General features: G+C 60.4%; 1 protein-coding gene across 2 annotated transcripts; it reads left to right on the forward strand.

The window, feature by feature from the left end:
• The first annotated feature begins 252 nt into the window (after positions 1-252).
• Positions 253-27,346, forward strand: ZNF710 (zinc finger protein 710). Of its 2 annotated transcripts, XM_084293623.1 has the most exons (5): positions 253-572; positions 22,691-24,127; positions 25,036-25,227; positions 25,735-25,909; positions 26,130-27,346. In XM_084293623.1, exons 2-5 carry the CDS (start codon positions 22,718-22,720, stop codon positions 26,300-26,302), a joined length of 1,950 nt encoding a protein of 649 aa, XP_084149749.1. In that variant the 5' UTR covers positions 253-572; positions 22,691-22,717; the 3' UTR covers positions 26,303-27,346. The 2 variants fall into 2 exon arrangements, with proteins under 2 accessions (XP_084149749.1, XP_084149750.1); XM_084293624.1 differs by lacking the exon at positions 26,130-27,346 and having other exon boundaries at positions 24,930-25,227; positions 25,735-25,890.
• The last annotated feature ends 609 nt before the right edge of the window (positions 27,347-27,955 follow it).

Here is a 27,955-nt window from a genome sequence, read left to right on the forward strand (position 1 = left end):
AGCAGGCCCCGCACACGGGGGGCGCGTCCCCACGCACGCCCGGGGCCGGGGCCGCCGGCGGCGGCTGCTCGCTCTCCCGCTGCGTCCCGCGGGCCGGGGCCGCTCCGCCACAGGTGGTCGCGGCCAGCGCCGGCCCGGGCTCGGCGCGGGGGTCCCGGCGGTCGGCGGCCGCCCCCGCTCCCGGCAGCGTCGCGGCCCCGGCGGGCGAGCCGCGCCCCGCAGCTTTGTTCCCCGCGGCCGGTGCCGGGGGCGGGCCCGGCTCCGGGCAGAGCCGGCGGCCGGAGCGGGCCGGGCGGGGGGCGCGGGGCCGCTCGGAGCCGCTCGGAGCCCGGGAAACTTGTCCGGGCGCGGCGGGGGGGACGCGGGGGCACGGCGGCGAGATAAAGGGCCCCGCCGCCGCCGCCGCGCTCCTCGCTCCCGGCCGAGTTAGGAGGAGCTGTTTTGCATCCCTTCACGTCAGCCTGCCTCATTCCCTCCTTCCTTCCTTCCTGCGCGCCCAGCGCCGGGCCCACGGGCCCGCAGCCGCCGCCGCCGCCGCCCCGCGCCCTGCGGAGCCGCCGCGGGAGCGCACGGTGAGTCCCCGCCGCCCCGCGCCCCCGGGGCCGCAGGCCCGCGGCCGGGGCCGCCAACATGTCGCCCGCCCGCCCGCTTCCACCTTCCCCGCGCCCGGCCGGGAGCGATGGCGGCGGCAGGGAGGGAGGGAGCGGGGCGCCGGCGGTGCCCGGTCCGCACGTGGGTCCGCCCGCCCCGCTCCTCGCCCACAAGTTTCGCCGCCGCCGCTCGCAAACTTTCTCCGCGGCCGCGGGGCCGCCAAACTTGCGGCGGGGCGGGGAGGGGAGAGGGGCCGGGGGCGGCCCGGCACGGCTCGGCCCGGCTCGGTGCGGGGCCGCTCCGCTCACGTACCTGTTGAGGAGGGAGCGGCGGGGGGCGGCGGCCCCGCACCGGGACCCCGCACCGGCACCGGGCGCGGCGGCCGGGGGAGGCCGGGGGGGTGCGGGTGCGGGAGCGGGGGGAGGGGGGGGGCGTGCCGGGAACGCGCGTGGCCGGGGCCGCGCGGCGGGGGAGGGGGGGGCGCTGCCGGGACCCCCCCCGCGCCCCCGGGGCCGGTCGTGGCTGGCAGCGCGCGCGGCGCTGTCGCGAGTGTCGTCGCCGTCCCCCCCCCGCCCCCGCCTGTCACCCGCTCGTCCCGCGCCGGTGTCCGGGGGGAGCCGCGGGGCTGCGGCTGCACCGCGCGGCCCCGAGGGGCGAGGAGAGCCGGCAGGTAGGCGCTGCGCGGGGCCGGCACGGGGCGCCGGGGGGGGCACGGAGACGCCTTCCCCCGGCGAGGCTGCCCCGAGTTTGGGAGCGGTCGCGGGGCTGCTGGAGGTGGCGGCCGAGCCGCCGCCGCTGCCCGGGTGGGGACCTGCGGGGCGCCCACCGGCACCTCCGGCGAGAAGGGACGGGCCCCGGGGGCGGGAGGGGCAATAACCGGGGATCCCCGGGGAGCCGTGCCCGGGAGGGAGAGGCCACCCCCGGGCCGGGCGGACCCCGGGGCTTCGCTCCTTTTGTGCCCCGGCGTCCCGGGGGCTGCGGAGCCGCGGGAGGGGCCGGGCCCGGGCCCCCGGCTGTGTCCGGGCAGCGCCTGCTCGGTCGCGCTTCGGGCCAGGGAGAGCGGCTCTCGGAACTTTGTGCGGCCCCTTGGTAGCTCCTGAGAATCAGCAGGATGCGGCGGTTGAATTAGTTACAATTAATTAATTAGTCAATCATTAGTAGCTCCTTTGTCAGCACTCCGTGTGGGAAGGGAAGGTGGGATGATGCAAGGGGAAGATGGCATCCGAGGAGCCGAACTTCTCACCGCGCCCAGCGCCCGGCCGCACAACCCGTCCCGGGGCTGCAGGCGGGAGGACGCTGCCCCGCGCAGCAGGGACGAGTTCAGCTCGTTTGCTGCTGGGTGTCACTGATGTGAACCAGCCTGATGAGCTGGTGCGCTCTGCGGTTCCAGTAAGCACCGTTCCAGTAAGCACAGTTCCAGTCTGGTTTGTGCGGGCCGTCTGGCCTGGCCATCACCTTGCTATGAATGCGCCTTAGGTTAGTGGGAGACCCTAAAAGCACGGTGCTCCTGGGGAAACCTCGGGGAAGTCATGAGCAGGGGCACTGGTTTCACCACCCCCTGCGCAGCCCTTTGGAGATAACGGCTTTCGGGCAGTGAATTGAGGAACAGCAGCTGTGGCACCGCGTTCCCTGTCAGCAGAGGCATGGGAGCGCGCCCCCCCACTCGCAGGGAGCAGTCATGGGAGTCTGGCAAGTTCTTGTAACTGAGAGCCACCAGAGATAGGGGCTAAGTAAGTATGATGCTGAGGCTGCTTGTTCTACCAGCAGGCTTAAATGAATGCCCTCTGTGGACACTGATCACCCTATCTCCCTGTAAAGGGGTGTGTTAGATTATAGTAACTTGGGCTCAGATACACACCGAGAAACATTCCCAACCTGATCTTAGGAGGGAACTCAGGGGCTCAGAAGTAGGTGCCTGTGGTGGATAGAGGGAGAGCCTTCTTCCACGGTGCCCAAGTAAAGGGTCTGCTTGTTTCTTTTGACATTGCTAGGGTTGAGTTAATCTCTGAGAAGGTATTTTTAGTTGGTTTTATTGGACTAAAACGCAAAGAAGGCTTTTTGTTTATAAATTAGCTTAGGAAACAGTGTGGGGAGGGATGAGCACAAATGTTGTCCTGTACTGAACAGCTAGAAATGTTAATGAGCAGGCAATACAATGGGTTCGTACTGCAAGGAGCATGCCAGCATACGACCCAAAGTGAGCGTTAGAGGCAAACGTGCCGTGCTGATCCAGGCCGTGTCTCTGTATGCTTACTGGTGCTGTGAGGTAGGCTCCAATTCAACATCTGCTGAAGCAGTCTTAATTTCAGCCGGAGCAGTCGTGTACTTGGATATTTTGCCAAATCAGGGCCAAAAGAATAAGGAAGGGAGGCAGAGTAAGCAGAGAGTTGTGCATGCTGCTGCTGCCTGGCTGGATCAGAGGCTTTCCTACAGTTTTATGACCATTGCTCCCCTTTCCCTCCACTACCTGCCATGGGTTTTTGGTTTTCCTTGACCTTTTACATCTCATCCTGCAAGCTGTTAAGCACAGGCAGACAGGAACCACAGCTTTGTCCTGTGCCCACAGAGCCCACCCAGCCTGAGACAGGGGTGCTGTGGCCACATGAACACTGATGGCAGCAAATGAAATGTCTCAAAATACCTGCACAGGGCTGGCTTGCCATGGAGACAGCCGCAGCTTTGGCTGGAAGAAAGTCACTGGGTGGCTCAGATGTGTTCGAGGAGCTGCGGTCGTCTCCTTTCTGCCTTGCCTGGGGTGGCCGGCAGCCCCCGTCCCCGTGGGACTTTTGCCTTCCAGCGCAGCTGGACCTTGAGACACGGGGCTGGGATCGAGTTGTGAGGGGCTTTTCCCTGTCCTGCCATTCCGCATTTTCCTCTTCCACCCCTGCACACTGCTCTCACTCCCACCCTGGGTCCTTCTCACAACCACGCCGTGGTACCACACGGTGACTTTGGTGCTCGGAGAGGCAGGGCCAACTCAGCCTGCCTGCCTCTAGCTGCGGTTCCCTAAAAAAATAATGTCTTTCAAATGTGTACGGCAATGGAGTGAAATACAGGGTGGTGTTCAGGAGTACTCTCACTGGAGTGTGAATCGCGGAGGATTTTTTATTTGAGAAATTAAGCAACCATCACTCTTCTTCCCCTTGATTTTGATGGAGGCCTGCTTGGAGAATGAGCAAGCAATGCATTTTCTTTCTCAAACTTTAAATTGAAGGGGACAGAGGGGGATTTTAAATTTTCCCCATGGTGGTCTTTGCTCTCAGCTGTCTGACGGTCATTTGAATGACAATAGAGCATTTTAACAACAGAAATAGAAACAACATGTAAGCAGCCTGCCTCAAAACTTCTTTGGAAAGTACACAGCTTCCTCGTAGCGCTTGTGATAACGCCGTCCTCCCATTTCCCTCCCCGTTTGTGTAACGGTCTTCACAAGATATCATAGTCTTTTTAGTAAAGGAGAAGTGAGCGGGCGGGAAGCTTCTCTTTTTTAAACGTCAGGTCTTCTGAGTTTCTGTGAATGTTCTCAAGTGGGAAGAAGAAACCTAACTTCCCACTCTCCCTTCCCTCCCAGGCCACCTCTAGTTTCATAACAGAGAAACTGAGGTAGAAGGGCGGTGTCTGAATTACTTCTGCGTGGGGAGAGGAAAAACCTTGTAGAAAGTTCATCTGGAATTCTATAAATCTCGCATAGTTTGGGAGTAAAAAGTGAAATAGTCCAGTAACTGGGGGAGCACAAGAGGCACTGCAGAGGCAAGATGCGAAATTAAACCGAGGTAAATGGAGGTAAATTACTGCGGCGAGGGTGCGGGCACTGCGGGGCTCAGCAGCGTCTGGCTGGTGTGGGCAGGGAGGTGGGCACATGAGTGAAGCCCTTTCCACGGTTAAATTCGTTAGTTATGTTCCAGAAGTTACTCGGAACTAGGGAATCCGCACCGCGTGACGGGGAGTGCAGTGGCAGAGGAAATTCAAAGTCAGTAGCTGAGAAATAATGTACAAAGGAAGAAATTTTGTAACTATTTGTCACCTTCCGAGGTTAAAAGTTAACTAAATTAAACCACAAAGCGGACCTGAGCATTGCTGCTGGCAGCTCAGGCAGGGGAAGGGCTTCAGTGTGCAGCCACAGCCGGGAACGCGGGCGGGATGGCAGGAGGGTGGCAGCCCGGGAGGGCTCCCGTGCAGCGGTGCTTTCTTCTTGGGAAAGTGGAGCACAGGAGGGCAGGACGCCAGCTGCCTGTGAAGTAGGGTCGTGCAGAGCAGGGGATGCACAGTGCTGCCCTGCTCCTCCCCGCCGTGCAGTGCTGGGGAAGGCAGACGTGCAAGGAGACGAGTTTTGGTGGAGAACATTTGCCAGCTGGAGTTCCTGCAGCTTTGGGATGGCGGTGGTTGGGCAGACGGGTGGGCGGTAGAGGTGAGCGGAGCAGGTTGGGGCTGTGCTGTAGGGCCAGGAGCCTTGTGCAAGGTGAGGCTGATGAAGAGGAGCTGGGGGCTGGGGCCGTGGCGTGGGGCACCAGGGAGTGGGGTGGCTGGGGCAGCAGTGGCAGCTCCAAACCCCAGGCTGGTAGAAGTGCCCAGCAGCCAGCACCGTGCTGGCCTGAAAACAGCTTAAAAATGGAATGGCTGGGTGTGCTTTGAGGCTTCAGTACTGCAGCAAGAAAAGTGAGTCGCAGGGCAACTGTATTTTAAATTAATTCTGTGACACAGAGCAACTGAAATGAGTAAATTCAGTTAAAATCAAAACTCTATTCTTCATCTTTTTCCAGTGGCTCTGCAGCATGCTCTGTGTGCCCCCATGCCACCACAACCAGCGTGCTTCCATGCTGCTTGCAGCCAGGCACATGGCAGGCACCGGGAGCTTTGACCTAGGGAATGCCAGTCTGTGCTCTACAGCTTTTATCTCAGCACGCCAGTTTGGGGGAGGGATGTACATTGACTAGGAAGCAGCACATGGACATGTTCAGGGCTTTACTTCCATGGTTTGTCCATATGAAAGCCCGGTTCCACGCCTGCACCGTGTCCTGGATGGGCTCTGCTGGGCAGCGCAGGAGCTGCAGCGGTACGTGGGGAGGTCCCGCGGCTCATGGGATGAGGCCAGGAGCAGCTGAGGCAGAAGCCAGCAGCTGGCAGGGGCTGAGTGCTGGCAGCCCTGGGGTATGTCCATCCCCGGGCTGCATCTGTCCCCTGGGTTTGGCCGTCCTGTTTGGCAGCAGCAGCACTTCCCAGTGCGCCTGCACCATGGGGCCAGGTCGCTTCTCCCCTCTCTGCCCCTTCTCTCAGCACTGCATTGCTCTCCAGTGCTTCTCTGGCATTTATCAAGGTCCCTCCTTTCCCTGTTCTTTTCTCTCCTATGTTCATTTCTCCAGGGGCTCCCCATTTCTTTCCCCTCCTGCCCTCACTCCCCCAGCAGAGGTTGGTGTGCGCGGGGTCCCCGTTGCAGCGCCCCGGCTCCGTCCAGCTGCGGGTTTCGTTCTAGAGCGGTGCCTTGGCTTGTGTGAGCTCAGCACGAGCAGGGCTGGAAATAAAAGAGAGCTGGAGGATGGTGTTTGGAGGTTTTCCCATGGGGAGGCCTTTGTTTAAAATTTAATATGCTGTTCTCTTTCTCTCAATGAGTAAGAGAAGGATGCCGGTGCTCTGACGTGCGGCCGTTCAGTGCTCTACCCATTCCTCTCCTTCACCTCATCTTTCTGGCACAGTGTCACCGTGGCTCTGTCTCAGCTCTCCTGCTGCTTCCCACTTGCAGGTGCCGGCCAGGGCTCAGATGTTAGTGCTGGGGACAGAGCTGAATGGAAATTTTGGCCATGGCTTGCTGACCAGAGCCGGGCCCATGCAGGAGGCAGGCAGGCGCCATCCCTGCCGGTCCGTGGCCTCCTCAGGGTCTGGGTAAGAAGGTGCTGAGCTTTGCCGGGTGTGTCCCAGGCCCGGTCCAGCCGGCTGCTGTTGGGAAACACGAATTGTTATTTAAGAAGGGATATTCTGGGGAGCTGGACCCAAACAAAGATGGTGAGGCTCGTGCTGGTCCCTGATGGAAGCCTTGCCGCTCTCCAGCGCTCGCCCTCCGGCCATGTGCAAACGGGTCAGCACAAGGCTTGAACTTCAATAGCTCCGTACGTGGCTGATTGCAATCTCATTTCTCTGCACCACTGGAGAGTTATAATTTTCAGGCATTGATTGACCTGTCCTTCTTTGTTTGCCTCTTGTCAGTCCCCTGTAGCTGTCGGTAACACGTTCCCGTTGGCTGTTGTGCGGTTACGGAGCTCCTCGTCCTGCAGCCTGTGCCCGTGCGTGGCCACCGCTCAGCCCCCGGCTGCTTCCCCAGGGGGCTGCGGGCTGAGGGCCTGAGCTTGTAGGCACTGGCGCGCTCCAGGGGAAAATTACTGTCCAGAAGACAGAACTGTGGAGCCTTTTTGTCAGTGGTGCCAAGCCCCTTTGTTGAATTTCTTCTTCTCCTTCCCCGTTTTATGCTTTGGCCATTCAGCATGTGCTTCAGAAGCCCATCAGGGTAATTGCAGAACTCATCTGCAGAGAGTAAGCCTTGATTTATTGGGGGGTTTTGAGTGGTTTGGTTTCATTTTATGATTATCAACAAGGGACACATATAAGCAAATTATTTCAACAGTTGAATATTCTGTATATTTATAGGACTTTCTTGCTGTAAGAAGAAAGAGTGCAAAATATAGCAATTATGCATATTGTTTTGAAAATGCGGACTGGAGGTAGTTCAAGCAGGCCCTTACAGTTGCCAAAGCAAGGGGAAAATGCGTTAGATAAAAGCAGCCTTGTGGCCATGGTATAAAAGGTATCAAATATTTATAAAGACTAGTAAAATACAAACATTTCCAGCCTCCCCCCAGCATGGCCAGCAGCTTATCCGCTGCATTTTCCATGCCGTTAGCCAGCGAGCTCTGCCCGTGTGGTGTGGGGCTGGCACTGCCACCCGCTCCCAGCTCGGCTCCCTCTGCTCCAGGCTGCGTGGGGCTGGGGGGGGCTGCGTGGGGCCAGGTGGGGGGCAATGGGGAGCTGCCAGGGGCACCACCAGCCCCTTGGTGTGGGTGCTGTGGGGCACAAGTGGCCCCAGAATCATTAAGCTTGGAAAAGCCCTCCAAGCTCATCTCGTGCAGCCACCCCCTACCACCACTCTCATGTCCCCAAGCACCACGTCCAACCTTCCCTTGAACACCCCCAGGGACGATGATTCCACCACCTCCCTGGGCAACCCGTCCCAATGCCTGACTGCTCTTTCTGAGAAGAATTTTCTCCTAATTTCCAACCTGAGTCTCCCCAGTGCAACTTGAGGCCATTCCCTCTTGTCCCAAATATTCGTTTCACTGCGGGCAGATTTTTCTGGGCTTTCCATCCTTTAAGTGCCTGGAGCACACAGCTTCGTGTGAGCACAGCGGGTGGCCTTGGTGGCACGCTGAGGCTGTGCCAAGCACCCCGAGCACCCCGGTGCCCCCAGCTCGGGCACTGCCAGGCCCGGTGCTGGTGTGGAGTGGCAGGAGCAGCGCGCAGCCATGGGTGCTGCAGGAGGGGACCCGCACGGGAGCAGTGCGCAGCGCTGCCTCTGGATCCGTGCAAACACGTAGAGAAATGTGCAGCTCTGGTGTGAAATTTCAGTCCACGATGCAGCTAGGAGGGCTGGTGAGCCTGCAGCGTGTCAGCACGCAGAGGAACACACGTGCAATAGTGCCTGAAAGCGGCTGGGAGCTTCTTTCTGAGCTGGCAATGAACACCCTGCAGAAGGGCGCTGCTAGCACCTCTGCCTCCCCGCCAGGAGAACCAGGCCTGGCCCCACGGCCACACACCACGAGGTGTCTGTGCAGGAGAGGCGGCGGTGCCATGGGCTGGGGTCTGGCATCGGTGGGTGCCCCAGGGCCGGGGGCGCTGCACTGGGGGGGCTGCAGCGGGGGGTGTCTGGGGCACACGGGGAGCTGAGTGTGTGCAGAGCTGCACGGGAGCAGAGATGCAGCTCAGGACAGCTCTCCTCCTCCGCTGTCAGATATTTAAATCTGAGAATCCGATACACTGCAGGAGTCACGTTTCTGAATCTAAATTTCCGCTCCCCTGAAGTCATCAGAAATGTGAAAGAAGTCAGATGTGGAGCCCTTTATGCCAGTGAGTCTTTCTGCAGAGATAACCCAAAAGGTTCCTCACTGATGTATCTGAAGTAGAGGAAAAAGTAGCTCAGCTTAAAAAAAAAATCCCCCAACTTCATTCTCTCCTAGACTCTCAAATAGTCTTAAATTACATATACAGCCTTTATTTTCTGAAGCACCCTCCATCTGTGTCTGCCATACATTTATTATCCTTCATTAGGGCAGAAACAATGCCTTCCAGCTTGGGAGAGGTGTTTTCCATATCAGTCACTCTGACTTCAGTGGCTTGAATTTTACCTGTCACCGTTTCGAACTTTTTATCTGTGTTAGGTGAGGCTCCATGCTGGAGGTTTTTTTCTTCCTTTAATGACAAAGTTCAGTATTTCGAAACACACTTGCTTTGTGCTCCCACAGTGCTGCTTCTCTGGGCTAAGAGATTCGAGAAAGAAGCCACCATCTCTGGCCCTAGGCAGAGGCTTAGAGAGGATTTTTTTGCAAGAGGCCCACGTGAGCGCACACACAGGTGCTTGCGAATGTGTTTGCTGAACTTTGATAAAATAAAAGCAAGATAGTGCATTAGGAACATTCCTTGCTGGAACCCCCAACATACACAAGTGCAGTTTGGAGGAGCGGTCACCCTGCTCGGACCCGGCGTGCACGAGAGCAGTTGTTGTGCTCTCGGAGATAACGGCAGGCAGAGCGCTGCTGGCTGTGAGACCCCGGATTTGCCAGGGCAAGGCTTGGTCAATACAACACCCGCCGGTCGCTGTCGGTGAGCGGGCTCGGTGTCTGGGGGTCCCTTGGAGCTGTGGATCAGGGCTGATCGGTGCGGCTGCGGGTGGAGCGGCGTCAGGGCCACTTGCCCGCCGGCCGCCCTCCCGTGCCCCTGCTGGCGTGGTGCGAGCCACCACTTGGCCCCTTCTGGCCAGCGCTGCTGGGGGACGTTACACTTTCTGCATCTGGCTTAGCGAAATCCTTCCCCGGGTCAGTCCTGAGCTGTGGTTTCGTGGGGGCAGCGGACGCCCCCCGCCTGGTGCTCACCGCTCCGGCAGTCCCTGGGAAGGGCTCTCCAAACACCGAACGCTCACTTTTCCAAACTGCTCCCCTACTCAGAAAAGGATCTGAAACGTTTTTCACCTTGCGGATCTGAAAATAATGTGGCGTTTGCCACTGAGCAATCAGTTTTGCTCCTAAAATGGTGCAACATGTCCAACAACGTTGCTGTTAGAGAAATCAGAACCGGGGCTTTCCCACAGGGCTGACGCCTTGTGTGAATAGGAAGAAGTCAAGCTGCTCTCGTGTTCCTGCACGCTTGCTGCGAGAAAGCTCTGTGATTTTCCCTCCTCCTTTTATCTATGGGTTACAGAAAAATACACTTGATGTGTTTGTTATTTAACATCTCCAGCCCACGTGACTGGTGGCACCTGCGAGTTCTGTAGGGGAAGATTTTGTGTGCTCGAGATGATTCTTTGAGAAACTGCGCTGGGAAGCCAGGCTTTCCGCTGCCATCCTGGCCACGCTCTGCCCAGCCAGGGCTGCCGCGGGATGTCTGCCTTGCTGCGATGAACCCATGGCAGCTGGTGCTGTGCTCGGGGACCCCGCGAGGCCGCTGCTCCTCTGTTCTTTCTGAACAAGAGCAGATTTCAGAAGTTCTGCTTGTGAAGGAATATCCAGGCTGGTGTTAACTAGCACCCTCAAATTAAAACCTCCCAGACACTTTGCCATGCCGTGCAGGCCCCAGCTGTGCTGCGCCTCCCTGCTGCCGCGTGTCCCAGACACAGACACGAGGTCCCTTGGGATGGAGCCTGTCCGTGTCCTCAGCACCAGCAGCTGGGGACTTCCCAGTCACAATCTGGGCAGGGCTGGCACCCTTGGGGACGGGTGGCATCCTTGGGGACAGGTGGCGTGGCATCCCCACAGGGACCAGCCAGCCGTGCTCCTGCCGAGGGCCACCTGTGGCTCTGTGGCCACCAAGAGGAATGTCCTGGCCCCTCGGGGCTCAGGCAGACCGTGTGCCCTAAACACCCAAAGCAGCGGTTTGAAAAGCAGAAGAAAGTTTTACATGGCTGTATTGAATGCTGTGCTGAAGTTCTCGTCCCTTTTCAGTCCCGGGGTCACAGATGGCTCTGGTTCCTTCCCTTAGCAGAAGTAAGAGCAGAAATACTTGGTAGCTGCAGCTCGGGGGGATGTTTCCTGGCCAGCCATTGTTCGGTGTATGGAGACCGGACTCGTCAGCAAAACCATCTGTGTTCAGTAGCTATCACCTTCCCTCTGGTCGTTGGCTACCTGTTCACAACTTTCCCCCTGCTGCTAACGGGTCTGGGCAGCTTCTGTGCCCCCACTGGGCTCGGCTGGGTGCAGGATGTGGCCCGGGGCAGGAGGGGAGCAGCCAGATCCGGACCCGGCAGCCCCGTGCGCAGGACACAAAAGCCAAAATTGTTTGCAGGGAAAATGGCAGCAACAGCCTCAAGAGTGACGTCTTTGTGCTGCAGTTGTCTTGTCCGGGCCTCTTCCTCAGAGGGGCTGTGGTATCACATCAGGCCCCTGCTGCACTTTCTGGATGGGGCACATCCCACCTTGTACCGTTTGGGCCATTTTTCCCTTTTACAGCCACTTGCCAGACCAGACACAGAAGGGTGCTCGTCCCCGCATGTCAGTTCCTTGAACCCAGCACTCCATCGCCCCTCACCAAGGTCCCTGCTGTCAGTGGGTGCCCTCCCGGAGCCCCAGCACCCTGGTGGGTGCCAGCAGAACAGCTCCGTGCCTCTCCAGAGCTGGGCTCAGCGTGTGCTGCCTACGGCATCGCCACTGCACCCAGCTGGCCATCGTCCCTCCCCGTAATGCAGGCACGCTGCTGCTGCTGCTGCTGGGCTTCTCGCCTTCTCTGTGGGGCCGTGCTGCAGGTCCTGCTCCAGCAGGCCCGCAGTTTTCTCCTTGCTGACTCCACTTCCATTATTGTCTCCTCGCTGCGTTTTTATTCTCCCTTTGTCCTGGCTTACAATGCCTCTCTCCGTACTACGCTTTTCAGTCTGGGAACGTCTCCGCACCCAACAGGCCGTGAGCCCCCTGCTACTGCTGGTGGCACTGAACAAAGTGGGACCCAAAGGGGGACCCAAAATGGGACCCAAAATGGGACCCAAAATGGGACCCGCTGGCACTGGGAGAAGCACAGCACCAGTGTGCGCCTGGCCCGCTGCCACCAGCTCTTGCTGCACGCTCCGCTCCCAGCTGGCCAGGCACCACGGCCTCTCCCCAGCTCCTGCAGACGCGGGGAGCACCAGTCCTGTGCACCCCCAGCCCCACGGGGTGCCCCCACAGAGCAGGCTCAGGATCAGGCCCCTGGGTTCTGCCTGCCCAGAACATCCCCTCCTGTTCCTTTGCTTCTTGACCCAGATCTGTGATGCTGATTGCCTTCATGGAAGCGTTTGGTTTTGCAGATTTGTTTTCTCTGCTGTTATTTTCACCAGGGACTGTACGAGTGAGAGTCTTCCTTGCAGAAACTCAGAATTTCATTTGCTGTTTTTTACATATCTGCATGTGTGATTACTAGGAGAAGTATTTTTAAAAGTAGCTCAGCGTTTCTTTCAGGGAGTTAGAAAAGACCAGATTTATTTTCTGCTGTGCTGAGAATTAACTCTCCTTTCTTCCTTTTCCCTCTGCCCCCACTGGAAAGAGAGAGAATGTAAAAAAGAAGAAAGGATTTACATTGTCGTCGTGATTGGCACAGTCTGTGAATGAGAGGTCATTTCATGTGGCTGTTTCTTTTCAAGCGCTCTTTTTTTCATGCACACTGTATTCAGGCTAGAAGCATTCTTTCTTTTCAAAGCTTCTCTGTCTGTCTCTCTCTTCCCCCTCCTTTATTTTTCATCCCTTTTCTTTACTTTTGCTGTCTTTTCATTCTGTTTTTCTCCTCCCCCTTGGGGCTCCATTTTTTCTTTCCTCTTTCCTCTATTCAGTTCCTTTTTTCTTTTCGCATCTTTTTTGAATAGCTCTTCTATTTTCAGAGAGGAAAGAGTATGTAGAAGAGAAGTCGTTACAGCAAGGAGGAACTTGAAAGTCTCTCTTTCCCTGTTTATTTCACTTAAAAGCAAAAACTGTTTTCCAAAGAACAGGGTGATTTCCATCAGGAGCCTGCTGCAGGGAGCCCGGTGCAGCGTGCTGCTGGTGGTCGGGTCCAGGCACCCCCCAGTGCCACGGCACCGGCACGCACCCAGCGCCCAGCCTGCGCTCATGGGGCCGGGGTGGCACTGGGCACTGCGGGCTGCATGCCCTCGCCATCTCCCCGTGCCATCTCCCTGTGCAATCTCCCCATGCCATCTCCTGTGCCGTCTCCCCATGCCGTCTCCCAGTTCCGCACACAGGCAGCAAGGCCAGGCTGGATGGGGAGCGGTGCCGCTCCCTCGCCCCGGTGGCACTGCCCTCGCCCGCGGCAGCTCCCGGCAGCAGCTCGGTACAATTTGCCTGCTGCCGATGTCGCCGGTGCTGCTGCGCGGGTGAGCAGCGACTATTTAAAACATGGCACAGCAATAAGCCCTGGGGATCCCAGGAGAGTTCTGCCTGTTCAGGTGGGGGAAGAGACGGATGGGTGGGGATGGGGAGAACGCCTCAGCTTCGTGTGGAAGGGGAGCGTTGGGCGGCCGAAAAGCAGCCCTTGGGAAGAGCCGGGCTGTGCGGCAGAGCTGCCTCTCTGCCAAGGGGCCAAGCCTGGTCCCCGTTTGCCATGGAAGGGCACCGCACTCAAACCTGATGGAGACGGGGCTGGTGAGCGTCACGGTGGGGTCCTTTTGGTCTCCTAAGCAAGAGACAGACCTTGTTCTGCTGGGCAGCGAAACGCCAGAAGTTCATCAAGCAGGTGAACTGCAAAGAGCAAGGAAAATCCCTGCTCTCCCTCTGCGCTACCATTTTCCCCATTAATTATGGTCTCCCCAGCTGCTCTAAAATAAAGCAGAAGTTGAGGAACAGTCTAGTGTAGGAGCACAGGTTGGACCGGAGCGGCCAGCTCTCGTCTTGTGTTGGAGGAGGGCTGGAGGATGGAGCTCGAGAGGAGCACAGCGGCTGGGCAGCGCGGTCCTGCAGAGAGCAGGACAAAACCGCAGGGTGTGCGAGCGGCCGTGCTCCTCCAGCAAAGCAGAGGGTCTGAGTGAAAAGCACGTGCGGTGAACATAAAGCAAAGTGGGGGCTCTTCCAACTGCAGCACTGCAGCAAAGCATGGGCAAGTGAACCCTGCAGGCAGTTTGCAAGTTGGCTCTAATTGCCCAATCCTGAACATCTTGTAGCACAAGATTGAAATTCTGCTTTCCCTTTGTTTGAAGGGTTTTGAGGAAGGGCCTTGCCTGCGAGCATGGCAGCTCCGTGGTTGTTTCCAGCGGGCGGGGTGTGCGTTTGGGGACCCGGCCAGGAGCCTCTGGTAGGGGCAGGGGTCCTGAGCAGCGCAGCCGGGCTGCCAGAGGAGCCGGAGCTGGCTGGTGCCACAGCGGTTAATGGAGTGGATTTTTTTTTTTTTTTTGAGTGAGATTCAAATAATTGTAACCCAGAGATAAAGAAGACATTGGAGGAGATGAAAAGCGCGAGAGAAAGCAAGCAAGCAAAGGACAGAGGTTTGGAATACAGAGGGAGATTAGGAGATAGATGAAAGAGAAAGGAGAGAGATAAGAGGGAGGCAGAGGACAGATCCACAGCGCCCAGATAGGGGTTGCCAGGGAAACGGGAAGAATGAGGGAGCGATGGAGGAGTGGGGATGGAGGGTGCTGGGGGCGGGGCGCAGGGGTGGGGGGCTCGGCGATGGGGGCGGGGGGGCCTGGCGGGGGTCCTGCCCCGCTGCCCAGGGCAGTGCGGGAGCGGTCTGGGTCGTGGCCCCGCTCCCCACGGCAAGCTGACACGGCTCCCAGTGCTCCCAGTGCTGCTGCCGCAGCTCCCAGTGCTGCCCTGGTGCTGTGCCCCCAGCTCCGGGTGCTGGCCCTGCACCGGGTCCTGGCTCCTCAGCCTCATGGGGCGAGAGCCAGCAGCTCTGGGCCGTGCGCCTCCCCGGTTCTGTGCAGGTCTTTAAAAAGCCCTCCTTCTTCCCCTCCAGCCAGAGTGTGCCAGAGATCCGGAGGCTACGAGCCCGTTAATGTTCACTCTCACCTCTGCGTGTAACCATCGCGGCAAGAGTCACCAGCAGAATGACCAAAAGATTGATTAGCGGTGGCTTTTAACGTGATCTGGCAAGGAGATCCGCTTCCTTCCTGACGCACCGTCTGTCACGCAGGCATACAATCATCTTTTTCCCCAACTTGTTTTTTTCACCTCCTCTTACCAAAAAAGGTGCCTTTGTCACAGTGCGAGTGGTAGGTTGTGTCCTTGTTTTTGAAGTGAAAGCCCCCAAAGAGGATAATTCTTCCAGGCAGAACGCTCCGCGTGCTGTCACGTCAGGCTGTCCTCGTCAGAAAGTGTCTGCGTGCAGGGAGCGGTTCTGCTTTCTAATCAACTCGCAGTAAGTGGGTGTTATCTTTTTTTCTAGAGAACTAGTTAATGGAAGTTTTCCTTAAAAAAACTGAGTTGGGCGATACCTAACTTGGAGACACTGACCGAATGACTTTAGGAATTGTTTTGCTTTCTTTAGAAGTGACGACTTTGTTTGGTAGGCAGCAATCCAGCCGAACGCGCCCTCCTTCCCGCTGCTCAGAACTTGGGCTCGTTCCTGAGCTCACAGCCTGGTTTATTTGCATGGGATGTCAGTCGCGGGCAGAGGGGCGGTATTTTTAGTGCTGACCCAGATGCCGACAGGAGGGAGGCTCCGGGCAGAGCGCTGCGGGGTTCGGCTCTGCGCAGGCCGGGCTGCGGGGCCGGGTGCAGGCGGTGGGGAGCTCACCCCGGGGGGCCTGGAGCCGACCGCCCCGTGCCCAGCAGCTCGTGTTCGTCCTCCAAGCACCGTGCCCCCCGTTCTGTAATCGCCCCCACCCTGCCACTTCGCTCCGTACAAACGCTAAACCCTCCGTGCACCTTCTTTGGTTCCGTCCGGGCTGGTCACGGAGGCTTTAGAAACGAGGCGGACGCTCTGGCTTTGATTTACACCAGGATTTAGGCATGGAAGCAACTTCGCCTTGCCGCGGTGTTAGATTGATTGTCCTGCATGGGAACGCTTTTGTGGGCTGGGCAGAGAATAGGAGACCCCAGCCATTCTTTTGTCACTCAGCCCTCGCTCAGCATGCGGCTGAAACCAAGGTGACCTCATAAATCCTCAGGCCTGGTACAGAACAAGTGTTCTGGGTCAGTTTTATGAATCATTTCAGTTGTTCGTTGTGATTTTCAGAGAAAAAATATATTTTTCAGCTTAAAATTTTTATGGGTCTTTTAAGCAGCTTTATGGGAAAACCACACACAGAAAAAAAGAAAAGATGAAAGACTGATTTCTCCTTTATCAAACTTGACTGAAAGCTTCTTTTAAAAGACAAAGAAAATAAACTCAGATACTCAGATACTCTTCTCACAGATACTCAAGACCTACCAATTAGCCATTTGCCGACTGCTGCAGAGCCCTGACGCCCCGACACGCACAGGGGATGGGGTTTTGGCCACCACCAGCCCCAGCAGTGCAGCGCCCACCGCCCCAGCACCATGCAGGAGGGGTAACGAGGAGGGCTTGGGGCTCCTCGGCTGCCCAGGGGCCGTGAGGTCAATCACAGAGCCTCTGCTCCCCCTGCTCCCCTTCTAGTGTCGGGGAGGCCCCGGGCAGGCCGTGTATGTTTGCTGGTGGGATTTACACGGGCTGCCCTGGGCTGCTCCACGTAGCACTGGGGGCATTTCGGAGCCCCCAAGCTGCCACCGAGCCCTGGTGCCGGAGCTGCCTGGGACTGCCCATGGTGCTGGAACAGCTCAGGAGAGGTCAGGGGAAACCAAGGAGGTTAAAGCAGAGAAAGGAAAGCAAAAGTGTTCAGCAGCAAATGACTCAGCCTGGTGCAGCTCCTGAAAGAGCTGGAATCCAGCAAGAAGTGTACCAGAGGCAAGGAAGGGGCCGTGGTGCCAAGTGCTGCAGGAGGAGAACCTGTAAGGGGCTGCAGGTAAGAGCCAGGTGCTTGAGTGATTAAACACAAAGGAACAGGGGTAAATAGAAGTTAGATGGCATAAGGAAGTGGCAGCTCTCTAAAAAACAGTTTTAATCACCTAAGGAGCAGGCGGTCGGTAAGAAATGGCAAGGCTCTGAGGAGGCTGATGGGCAGGGGCTGGGGCGAGAGGAGCAGCGAAATGCGGGGGGGCAGCTGGATTCCTCCAGCCCGTGCTGACACTGGGGGAGAGCAGATCACACCCAGACAAAGCCCCCCAGGAGAGGGAGGAGAGCATGAAAGAAAATGTCGGAAAACCCAGAAGAACAGGAGCAGGAACTGCCGCCGGCCCCAGGTGCGTCCTTCCCCAATCTGCCATGGGAAAGAAGAAGCATGACCGTCGGTGGAGGCAGGGACGAGAGGGAAGAGGGGAACACCAGCACTTGTGGTTTTCAGAGGAGACATTCACAAGTGCATTTGTGTAACTTCGGGTGTGGGAAAAGTACAGGCGGGCGAGTGCCTCGATCAGCAAATGAGCTGGAGAGCACGTAAACCCGAACTCGGGGCTTTGATGCAAGCCCAGGCGAGCATTTGGTTCCCAGCTCGGCACGCGGGCAGGAACTGCTGCAGCTGGGCGAGGGCCGGGCCTGCCGGTACCTCCGCGGGAGGGACTTGGAGACCGGAGCCGGGGCTGCGGAGAAGTTGCTCTCGTGTTGCTGCTGGGATCAATATTCAGGCACATTTAATCCATTTCCTGTTTTTCTGAGCTGGGGGAAGTGGGACAGGCGGATGATCCGAACTCAAGAAGCAGTCATCAGGAACGGGGTTAGGGAAGTCAGCACGGAGAAGTGCAGAGGGGGCGGATGGTAACGCGGTCACCGTGCCCGTCGGGAGGACCTGCACCCCCGGCACAGGCAGCCCCCGCGGGCAGGGGACGAGCTGGTCCCGCTGGCGAGCTCCTACCCACTCCTTAGGGGTGGCACCAAAGCACAGGGCCCTGTGCAGGGCTCACCTTTTGCACCAAACAGTGGGGTTAAATCGCCCTGCACCAGCCTGGTGGCACTGGGTTGGCACTGGGACTTGTGCCGGCACCGCGAGGCAAGCACCATCCCCGTCCCTGCTGCCTGCACGTCTCCCCGGCCACGAGCAGCTCCTGCCTGCCCAGCTGGGGCTCGGCAGCAGCCCAGCTGCTGCTGTGCTGGCGCAGCCGGGAGGGACAACCAATTTCTGGTGATTTTCCTTCCCCTGCCTTCAGTGCAGCTGTGCGGCGGGGGCCGAGCAGTGCACTGCGGGACGGGGCCCTGGGGGCTGGGGCTGGCAGCAGCTCCCTGGGGAGGAGAGGGTCCGGCTGCGGCCACGGGGAGCGTCCGAGCATCCCTGCGAGGAACTGGGAACGCCTGGCCCAGCCTTGCCAGTATGTCGGGAGACGGCGTGTCCAGCCCGCTCTGCAAGGCCTTCGAGAAGGCTGAAGAGGGAAGTGAGAGCAAGGAAGTGAAACAAAAGCATTTGTCTGATCCCCCACTTCCCTCTCGGCGCGGTGTTTGTGCAGCTGCCTCAGCAGCTCTGCTGACTGTTGCGGCCTTGCTCTCCTTTGAATAGCAAAGCTCAGTCTTATGCACAAGGGCTTGAACGTTTGACAGAGCAAATGCAAAGGTTTGCGTACCACACACACAGCTTTTGCTTTTGCCCTGGAACCCCAGAGGAGCGGCGCTCGTTCCCTTTCTCGGAGTGCTGCAGATAGGAATCTGTAATTTACTTTATTCTGAAGGCCTCTGTCTTAGGGCTGTTGTTTTGTTTTTTTTTTCCTGGGTTTCGTTTTGCTATTTAAACACACGAGTGCTGGTCTCAGGAGCGCGTGCGTGTGCGTCAGCCGCTCAGCCTCTGCCTCGTGGTGCTGTACTCGGAGGCAGAGCCGTCCCAGCGGCCGGCACCGTCCCGGCACGGTGCCACACCAGCACGGTGCCTGCACACTGGCACTGCCGGGGCACCGGGAGCCCCCGGTTCCTGCCCTGAGCCGGGCGGCGTGACCACAGCACGGCTGCAGAACACGGCCAGAGGAGATGGGTGGGCATTCATTGTCCCGAGTGATAAATGGCTGTGGAGAAATTGCCCCTTGGAGAAAGCAGGATCCTAAGGGGACTGGAAGAGACGTCCAGTCCATGTGGGAAATAGATAGAAATTGCTGCACTGGCCCCCAAATGAGGAAGAAAACAAAAAGAAAAACAGATCAGAACAGCTTTTCCTGCTTTCCGGTCTCCCTGGCTCCTCTTGCCAGCACTGAGGGAAGGGACCCTGGCTTTCCTGCCCAGACCGGGGCCCTGGGGAGCTGCCTCTTGTTTTTAGCTTCCTTACTTGGAGCAGGAATTGCATTAGCAGGTCTCGAAGCCAGCAGCACTGCGCCCATGTTCCTTCCGGGAAGCTGCTGTCATTCCAAGCCCCGGCTTCGTGCTTCCTGCCGCGGCGCCCTCCGGCCAGCCCGGCCCCGCGGCTCGGCAGGGGGCTGCTGAGCACGGCGTGACCGGGGAAATTGGAGCAGGGAGCACGGAAGTGAGAATCCCTCCTGTCCGCGCAAAAAGGCAGGGGATGTTTTTGCAGGGGTGAGTTCTGTTGTGCTGCTCTCTCCGGTAGCCGTGCACCCCACAGAGGCGCTCGCTGTAAGCCAAGCATCCAGCTGAGCTCGGCGGAGGGAGCGTGCGTGTGGGAGACGGGAGCAGCGGGGTGATGCAGGGTGTGGAGACCACGGCACGTCCACAAAAACTCCACCCACGCCGGAGAGAGGAGGCTCATCCGCGCTGCGCATCCTCCGGAGCAGCACTGCAGGCTGGCGCTGAGGGGAGCGCAGGAGGTTGCTGCTGTGATTTCCCCCACCACCACCCCCTGCCCAGCGGCACAGCCGGCTCCCCGCACTCCCCCCATGCTGTCTGGTGGGTCGGGGGGCTCTGGGGGCTGGAGAAGCCTGGCCGGTGCTGGGGGCACTGCAGGCAGACGGAGGACAGGGAAGCGGTCGAGCTCCCAGCAGAGCTCCCGCGTGCCCACTGGGGTACTGGGGGGGTTCTGGACAGGGCTGTGGTGTCAGCTTCCCACGCAGCACTGACTTGTCCTGCTCAGTGCTGCAGGGGGGCTCCCACACCCCACACCGTGGGCACTGGCCCAGGGGTGCCTGCTCCCATCCCCGAGCCCAGCAGTGCCCGTGCTGAGCACACGGAGAGGCTGTGGCCATGGCTGTGCCCAGCGAGGTCTCATCTCTCCCCCAGGCTTCCTCTTCCTGCTCTCCAGCCGGCTGGTTTGCCTCCCCCATCACTTCTCCCTCCCCAGAAGGATGTGTGCTGTGGGCGCAGCGCGGACATGGGAGGATGCACGGAGCGGGCAGCTGGTGCCCGGCCCTGCACCCCAACCAGGCGGCCAGGACAGCGGCCGTTCCCCTGCCGCAGCGAGGCCGATAACCGGACAGCGGGGCTTCTGCGCTCCGGGAAGGGCAGCGGTTGGTTAGCCCACAGCTGCCACTTTCAAGTCTTGCAGGTGCTCCAGGGACTGCGACATCATCTGGTTTAGAGTTTATTCCTGTTTTACTTCCCCCGTAGGATTCCTCTTTGTTGTAGCTGCAGAAGTAATTATATTTAGAAGGACGTTCTCCACTGCAGGAGGAAGCCGTGGCCTCCTCTGCTTCACTCGGGGGCAGCTCCCCCAGCGCTGCCCTGCCCGGCCGTACCAGGCTCCAAGGGCTGCTCCGGGGGGGCTGCTCCAGGCGATGCCAGCCCGGGGGCGATGCACAGCTCCCCCCAGCTCTGCTGGGGACACTGGAGCTGCAGCAGCAGCGTGGCCATGCCCAGCTCTCTCCAAGGCCAGGCACGGGGAGCAGGGCTCGAGTGGGCTGCGTGCGCGGGCACCTCTCAGGGCTTGTTTCAGTTCTCACAAACCAGAGCTCCCAGGATGGTCCCACGCTAGCGCAGGATGCCCCAAGCTAAGCGCATTTGGCAGCTGGCACTTCTGCTTTCCCCGCCTGCTGTTGGGCTGCTCCTGTTCCCAGCCCTGCCTGCCTCTTTAAGCGTCTCTCCCACTTCTCTCTCCCACTTTCTCTTTTGCTTTGTCTGAGATCCTCCCTTGCTGCTTCCCAGCCGCGGCTTCTCCCAGCCAGCACTGCCAGCAGACAGAGCTCTGGGGTCTGAGCGTCCCGCAGGTGATGTCCCGTGCTCCTCCCCTGCCACCGCTCCCCAGTGCTTCGCTGTCCCAGTTCTCCGGGTGGTTCTGAACCCCCTCCTGGCTGCTTCCTTAAATCCTGAGCTCGAGCAGGTGCTGCCCGCTGCTGGGTGCAGGTTGCTCCTGGTTTTCACTGGGAAATGCGCACGGTAAGGAGCGGGGGCTCCCCGAGAGGCTCTCTTCCCCCTCCGGGGTGACTCAGCCCTGGCTGCTGTGGGTCCCCCGGGACCAGCCGGGCACGGGGCCACGTGGGGCCGTGGGTCTGTCCGTGTGGGGCCAGGGCTGCACCCCGCAGGCTCTGGGGCCGGGCCAAGCGGTGGCAGCGCTGCGTGGACCGGGGCTCGCATGGCCCCGCAGCCCCACGGTTGGTGGCTGTGTGACCTTTCCAGTCCGGGTGTCCCGAACTGGCCGGTGCCATGCGTGGTACCAGTGCGAACGCCACCGTCTGCCTTTCCTTCCCCTCGCTCGTCACCAGAATGGTGCCATGGAGCAAGCAGGAGAATTGAAACCGCTCTTTCGCGTGCTGACCCTGCCCTGGGGCTGCACGCCTGGTGCAGAGGACAGGCTGCTGCCTGCAGCCCCGTCCGCACCGTTCGTCCCTCGCTCTGTGGCCCTGCGTTATTTCTCTCAGAACAACTTGCTCGGAAGAGCTTGTGTTGCCAACAAACCCGAGCAGGCTGTGCCACCAGCCAGTCGCACCGCGGTGCACTCCTCCCCGTGTACGCGAGCAGTGCTTTGTGCCATTTGTAAGCAATTATTTGACTTTCTTCCTGGAAATAGATGGAATTATTAATAGCTCTAGGAATCCTGCAGGATCCTGTTGCAGGCCCTCCCAGAGGGCAGGGGGGACGGTTCTCTGGGCCCAGGTGCATTCACAGCAATGCCCTGGAGATCTGTGATTTTTGCAATGATTTTAACCAACTCTGTAGCCCTGGCTCTGTGAGGGATCTCATAAATCTGCCCGTAAGCAGGCTGTACAGGCCCAGTGCTACTGCAGGGGGGAGGAAGGCAGGAAAAATGGAAACACAAAATCTGAGGGAAAGCTGCTGGAGCCTGGCGTGCTTACTGCTGGGGAAAGGCATTAATAGAAACGAAAAAAAGGGGCGAGGATGTGCTCGAATGGCAATGAAAGGAGGATGGAAGGGTCTTGGGGTGGTGGGGGCATGGCAGAGCTGGGGCAGCCTGTGCCAGGCGAGTGCACCACAAGCACCAGCCCCGCACCAACCTGGAGCCTCCGCCGTGCGTTTCACTCGGGCTCGTGGGCCTGGTAGTTGTCAGCTCGAAATGTTCCCAGGGAGGAGGATTTGGGCCCTGTGTCCCCGTGCCCTTTGCTGCTGCATCTTTCCTTCAAAGAACTCAGGAAAGGGGCACCTTTGGCTTTCCCAGCCTGACCCTGAATTGCACGGGAGTCTGTCCATGGGAAATTCTGCTCTGAGGGGCACAGGGAGCCCAGAGCTCAAACCACAGGGTCTGTAACCTAGCCAGCAGGGCCAACGGCGGGTCCTGGGCTGTGCTTCCCCGCTGCAGCCTGGTCCCCGGCCCCTGCTGCAGGTGTCTCACGTGGGACCCCTGGAGCTGCACAGCCCCACACGTCCCAGGGCGCACAGAGCCTGGGACCAGCTCTGGAAATGCCCGTGTTCAGTCTGGGGGGGGTGTTGGGGACGGTGATCACCAAATAGGTCAGTCCGTGCTGAAACGAGCCTTTACCAGGGCAGCCTGGCTGTCGGGCTGTGCAGGGTGGGAGGGAGCCCCGAGGAAGGCTAACTAACGTCCGTCCCTCTCCTTCCCCAGCCATGACAGCATAGGCAGCGGTGAGAAATGGATCGCTTCACCGAGTGTGGGACCCAGACGGACGCCGTGGTGGTGCTCTCCCTGGCACAGGCGGCGGTGCTGGGCTTGGTGTCCGACAATGAGCTGCTCGGGGCCACCGTCAGCCCCGCCGGCTTCTTCCCGGGGCTGGGAGGAGAACTGCCCGAGGCGGCGGGAGGGGAGCCCGAGGAGCCGGAGGGCGACGGGCAGGCAGCGGGGGACGGGCAGGAGGAGGAAGCCCTGGAGGCAGAGTCCTCCTTGGAGAAGCATGCCCGGAGGAGGAAGCGGCCTCCTGTGAGGCTGGTGCCCAAGGTCAAGCGTGAGAAGGCCGAGGTGGAGGAGGAGGTGGTGTACGAAGTGTCCGTCCCCGGGGAAGACAAGGGCGAGCTGCAGCACAAGCTCCCGCCCGCCTTCCCGGACCCCAGCCAGGAGAAGACGGTGCAGAGCAGCGCCGTGAAGATGATCGACCTCAGCTCCTTCAGCAGGAAGCCCCGCCGCCTGCGGCACCTGCGCCGGCACACGCGCCAGTCCTCGGAGAGCTTCGAGCCGCACCACGGCGAGCCCGACCCGGCGGGCACGGCGGAGGGCAGCACCGCCGGCACCCCGCAGACCGAGTGCGCCTTCGAGGCGGGCGCCCCGTCCCCCGGCGAGGCCGAGGCGCCCGCGTCCCCCGAGCAGGTGAAGAGCGAGCAGGGCTTCTCGTGGCAGGAGCCCGGGGAGCTCGAGGGGGACGCGGCGGGCGCCAACAGCGAGCGCAACAAGAAGGCGCAGCTGGACCGGCTGGACATCAACGTGCAGATCGACGACTCCTACCTGGTGGAGGCGGGGGACCGCCAGAAGCGCTGGCAGTGCCGCATGTGCGAGAAGTCCTACACCTCCAAGTACAACCTGGTGACCCACATCCTGGGCCACAACGGCATCAAGCCGCACTCCTGCCCGCACTGCAACAAGCTCTTCAAGCAGCCCAGCCACCTGCAGACCCACCTGCTGACCCACCAGGGCACGCGGCCGCACAAGTGCGAGGTGTGCAGCAAGGCGTTCACGCAGACCAGCCACCTGAAGCGGCACATGCTGCTGCACACCGACATCAAGCCCTACAGCTGCCGCTTCTGCGGCAGGGGCTTCGCCTACCCCAGCGAGCTGAAGGCGCACGAGGTGAAGCACGAGAGCGGCCGCTGCCACGTCTGCGTGGAGTGCGGGCTGGACTTCTCCACGCTCACCCAGCTGAAGCGGCACCTCGCCACGCACCAGGGCCCCACGCTCTACCAGTGCCTGGAGTGCAGCAAGTCCTTCCACTACCGCAGCCAGCTGCAGAACCACATGCTGAAGCACCAGAACGTCCGGCCCTTCGTCTGCACCGAGTGCGGCATGGAGTTCAGCCAGATCCACCACCTCAAGCAGCACTCGCTCACCCACAAGGTAGGTGCCGGGGCCGGGCGTGCGGCGCATCGAGCGCCCCAGGGCTGCTGCTTTTGCTGTGCCCTGGGGAGAGGCATTGGCCTCGGGAATGGGTGCTGGTGGGCTGGGTAGCATTCACTACGGCTCCTTAAATGGGAGAGAAACTGCAGTCATCTTGCAGGCAGGGTGTCAGGGGATGGCCTGGGGGTTTCCCTCCCCCGGGAAGGGGGCTTTCAAACCTGTGCTGGGTGCTGGCCAGTGCGCTGGCCCCGCAGTGGGTCTGACCGAGGGCTCTGCTGTTTCTCAGGGGCTCTTTCATGGGGGAGTGATTGCCCGGTCAGCCAGAGGGCAGAGCCTGGCAGCCGGGTCTCCTTGTGCCCAGCTCCCCCCACAGCCCACCTCCCTGGGGTGGCTTGGGCAGGGCTCACCGAGGTGCCGCACCGCAGCATGGGCTGCAGCGGGGCTGTGCTCTCCTGATGGCTCCTTCCTGCCCCTTGGCCGAGCTGCTCTCGGTGTCGCCCCAGCAGCACACAGTGCCGGGTTTTCCAAGTGCTGGGAACGCTTTCCCAGGGGGACCAAGCGGTGATTTGTGGGGTGAGGAGGGGTGGGGGCTGCCTGCTGTGTGGCGGAGTTGGGGTCCCAGGCAGCGGGAGGGGACGGCCCCAGGCTCTTGGCAGCACCAGCGCTGCTCACAGAACAGGCAGGGAGAAGGAGTCAGGAAATGCTTTGGGAAGGTGCAGGAGGGCTGGTTAGGGAAAACCTCCCATCGCGGCTGGCTCCAGCCGGCAGTCACTGAAGCTCAGCTCCCATCCCTGTGCCTCAGGAGGCTCTGCTCGGGACCCCCCCCGTGCGCCCCGGCCAGCAGGGTGCAGCCGGAGCTGCCGCAGCAGAGCCCTGCCCGCGCTCACCCCGTGCTGCAACCCCTCCAGGGCGTGAAGGAGTTCAAGTGCGAGGTGTGCGGCCGGGAGTTCACCCTGCAGGCCAACATGAAGCGCCACATGCTCATCCACACCAGCGTCCGTCCGTACCAGTGCCACATCTGCTTCAAGACGTTTGTGCAGAAGCAGACGCTCAAGACCCACATGATTGTGCACTCACCGGTGAAGCCGTTCAAATGCAAGGTACGGCGGGGGGGCCGTCCTGGCGCTGCTCTCTGCTCCTGGAGAGGTGCCAGCCGGGGCTGGGCTGAGCCCTCAGCCAAACGAATGCAGTTTTGTGATGCCTCCCTCTGTTCGCACGGGCAAACAGCTCGTCCTGCGCTGCCTGAGCCGTGCAGCAGGCAGGCAGCGGCTCGGGACGAGGGAGTGGGCACAGCTGCCCGAGGAGGGCAATTCCTGCCTGCCTCTAAGCAGTGCTACACATGCGGGGTTTCACGAGTGTGGGCTTCACAGAAACACCAGCAGGTCGTCCTTGAGGCCTCCCATGAAAGGCAGGGGGAGGGAGGGGGCAGCCCCATTAGTCTTGGACATCCGTGGAGTCAGTCGGGGACCTGGGAGCAAGGTCAGGTCTGCAGAGCCCACGTCCCTGAGGCAGTGCTGCCCGGCAGGGGCAATGCCTGCTGCTCAGCCCTTGCTGGGGGGCGGGGGGCAGCAGGAGAGCCCTCACTAACCCCAGGAACGTTGTTGTAGGTTTGTGGGAAGTCCTTTAACCGCATGTACAACCTGCTGGGCCACATGCACCTGCACGCTGGGAGCAAGCCCTTCAAGTGTCCCTACTGCTCCAGCAAGTTCAACCTGAAGGGCAACCTGAGCCGGCACATGAAGGTCAAGCACGGGGTGATGGACATCAGCCTGGACAGCCAAGGTAGGTGCAGGTGGGGCCAGAGGCTGTGGCCAGTAGCTGGCCCTGCCCACCGCAGGCTGGGTGCTGTGGTGTCCCTCGGTGTGCTGCGGGCTCTGGGCTGTGCCGCGGCACCTCTGGGGAGCACCCGGCGGGTGCTGCGGTGGGGAGGGTGCCACAGGGCCACGCGTGGAGCACCAGCACCACGGGGCAGGGCTGACATCGTGTGGGCGCTGTCCCCTAGACCCCATGATGGACCTGGCCGGGGCTGAGCACGCCGAGCTGGACGGCCAGCAGGAGATGGAAGACTTCGAGGAGGAGAACTCTTACGGCTACGGAGGGGTCGGCAACCCCCCGGACGAGAGTGCACTGGCGGAGCAGGCCATGAAGGAGATGGCGTACTACAACATGTTGTAGCCAAGCGGGGGGGTGGCCGGCCCGCAGCAGGCTGGAGGAGGGCGGCCGCCGGCCTGCGTGGACCTCGAGTGGTAAGAGGAGCTGCTGCTGCCCGCGGGCTCGGCGCCCAGGCAGACCCGCTGGAGAGGGGCAGGCTGCAGCCGGGCAGAGATGGGGATGTCCTGCAGGCTGTGCTGGGTGGAGGCTGGAGGTGCTGCAGGGCAGCGGTCGCTGCTTGCCTCAGGCACTCAGAGCAGGTGCGCCAAGCTGGTGAGGCTCCAGCGCGCTTTGAGAGCTGCAGAAGCCTGGGCAAGCTCTTGCCACCAATGGGGGCTGTTCCTGCTCGGGGCCCCGTCTCCCCCATCCGCCCTGGAGAAGGAGCACCCGAGCTGCACGCAGCTCCCCTGCCCAGCACCGTCCTGCCCGTCCTCCTGCCCGTCCTCCTGCCCTCCCACCCGCCCCGCTGCGGGGTGGGAAGCCAGGACCTTGCCCCAATCTTCCCCTTGCCTGTAGCCCAGCACCCAGCGCGCTCCAAGCTGCGGGCAGGGGAGGGCACATCCCAGAAGACGACGAGCATTATTTGTGATTCTACCTCCTGGGTCCTCCCTGCTCGGCTGCAGCGCCAGCCCAGCACCCCCCATGCGCCCAGCAGCGCAGGAGCCCCTCTGCCTGCAGGAAGCCCGGAGGAAGGCGGCTGTGCCGCAGCGCCCGCTCATCCCCGGCTCCTCGGCAGGGAGAGCCGTTCTGGCATCAGCTGCGAGCTGGTACAGGCAAAGCTGTGGCAAGCCAAGAGAGGCCACAGGGCACATACAAAACAGAATATTTTCTTACAAACTAATTGCAAAGCTCAGTGGAAGCAGCAGCTCTGAGTATAGAGCAGCTTTAGCGAGCGATGTATTTAAAGGAAGGCAAACCCTGTTCAACTTGAGCAAATGATGGTATTTTGAAAGTAATTTATTTTTTTCAGATGTGCCGCGTGGTTGGATTTATCTTTTCACTGAGTTCAGTTTCCTTCAACCAATGTTCTTTGTAAACCTGTGTAACGTGTGTGATCTGTGAAGCTGCGAGCAGCGCAGGCGGCGGAGGGGCGCGGGGCGGGCAGAGCACCCAGGGGGCTCCTGCTGCCCGCGGGAGGCCGTGCCCGCCTGCACTAACGCACCAAAGCTGCTGTACGCACTGCCGGCGCTCCTCGCCCCCGTGAGCTTCTCCAGACCGGGGCTCAGGAAGGTTTTTGCTCTGGGAACGCAGCCCCGGGATGCTGGTTTGCCTGACGGGGTCCCAGGTGCTGTGGGGGAGAACCGAGCCCAAGGAGTGACGGAGGCAGAAGTGGCACCGGTGGGGACGGGGACGGGGACCCTGCTGCCCGGGGAGGGAGCAGGCAGGGAACAGCTCGCTCCCAGTGCGTGGCACAGCCCCAGCCAGCCCAGGGAGGCTGCAGCAGCCCTGGGGCACGCAGCGATTGCAGCCTCCCCACAGCCACACTTCCCGGAGCAGGGCACGTGCGGGGGCCAGCGGCTTTCCCTGTGGCCTGGGGGGGTTCCTCCTGCTGCACCAGCGCAGAGGCGCTGCCATCTGCCTGCCTGCAGGAGCCTGGTGCCACCACCCAGCCCCAGCCCCAGCCTCACCCCCCGGCTGCAGCCCCCCGAGTTGTGGCACAGGGTGGAGGTGGCAGCA

The sequence above is a fragment of the Netta rufina genome, assembly GCF_964035555.1.
Source record: "Netta rufina genome assembly, chromosome: 11".
Classification (NCBI taxonomy): domain Eukaryota; kingdom Metazoa; phylum Chordata; class Aves; order Anseriformes; family Anatidae; genus Netta; species Netta rufina.

Bases quoted from the DNA above. Each gene is read 5' to 3' on its own strand.
- ZNF710 (XM_084293623.1), top strand. From the start codon at position 22,718: ATGGATCGCTTCACCGAGTGTGGGACCCAGACGGACGCCGTGGTGGTG. The intron at 25,228-25,734 runs GTACGGCGGGGG...ACGTTGTTGTAG, and splicing joins TGAAGCCGTTCAAATGCAAG to GTTTGTGGGAAGTCCTTTAA. The intron at 25,910-26,129 runs GTAGGTGCAGGT...GCTGTCCCCTAG, and splicing joins CATCAGCCTGGACAGCCAAG to ACCCCATGATGGACCTGGCC.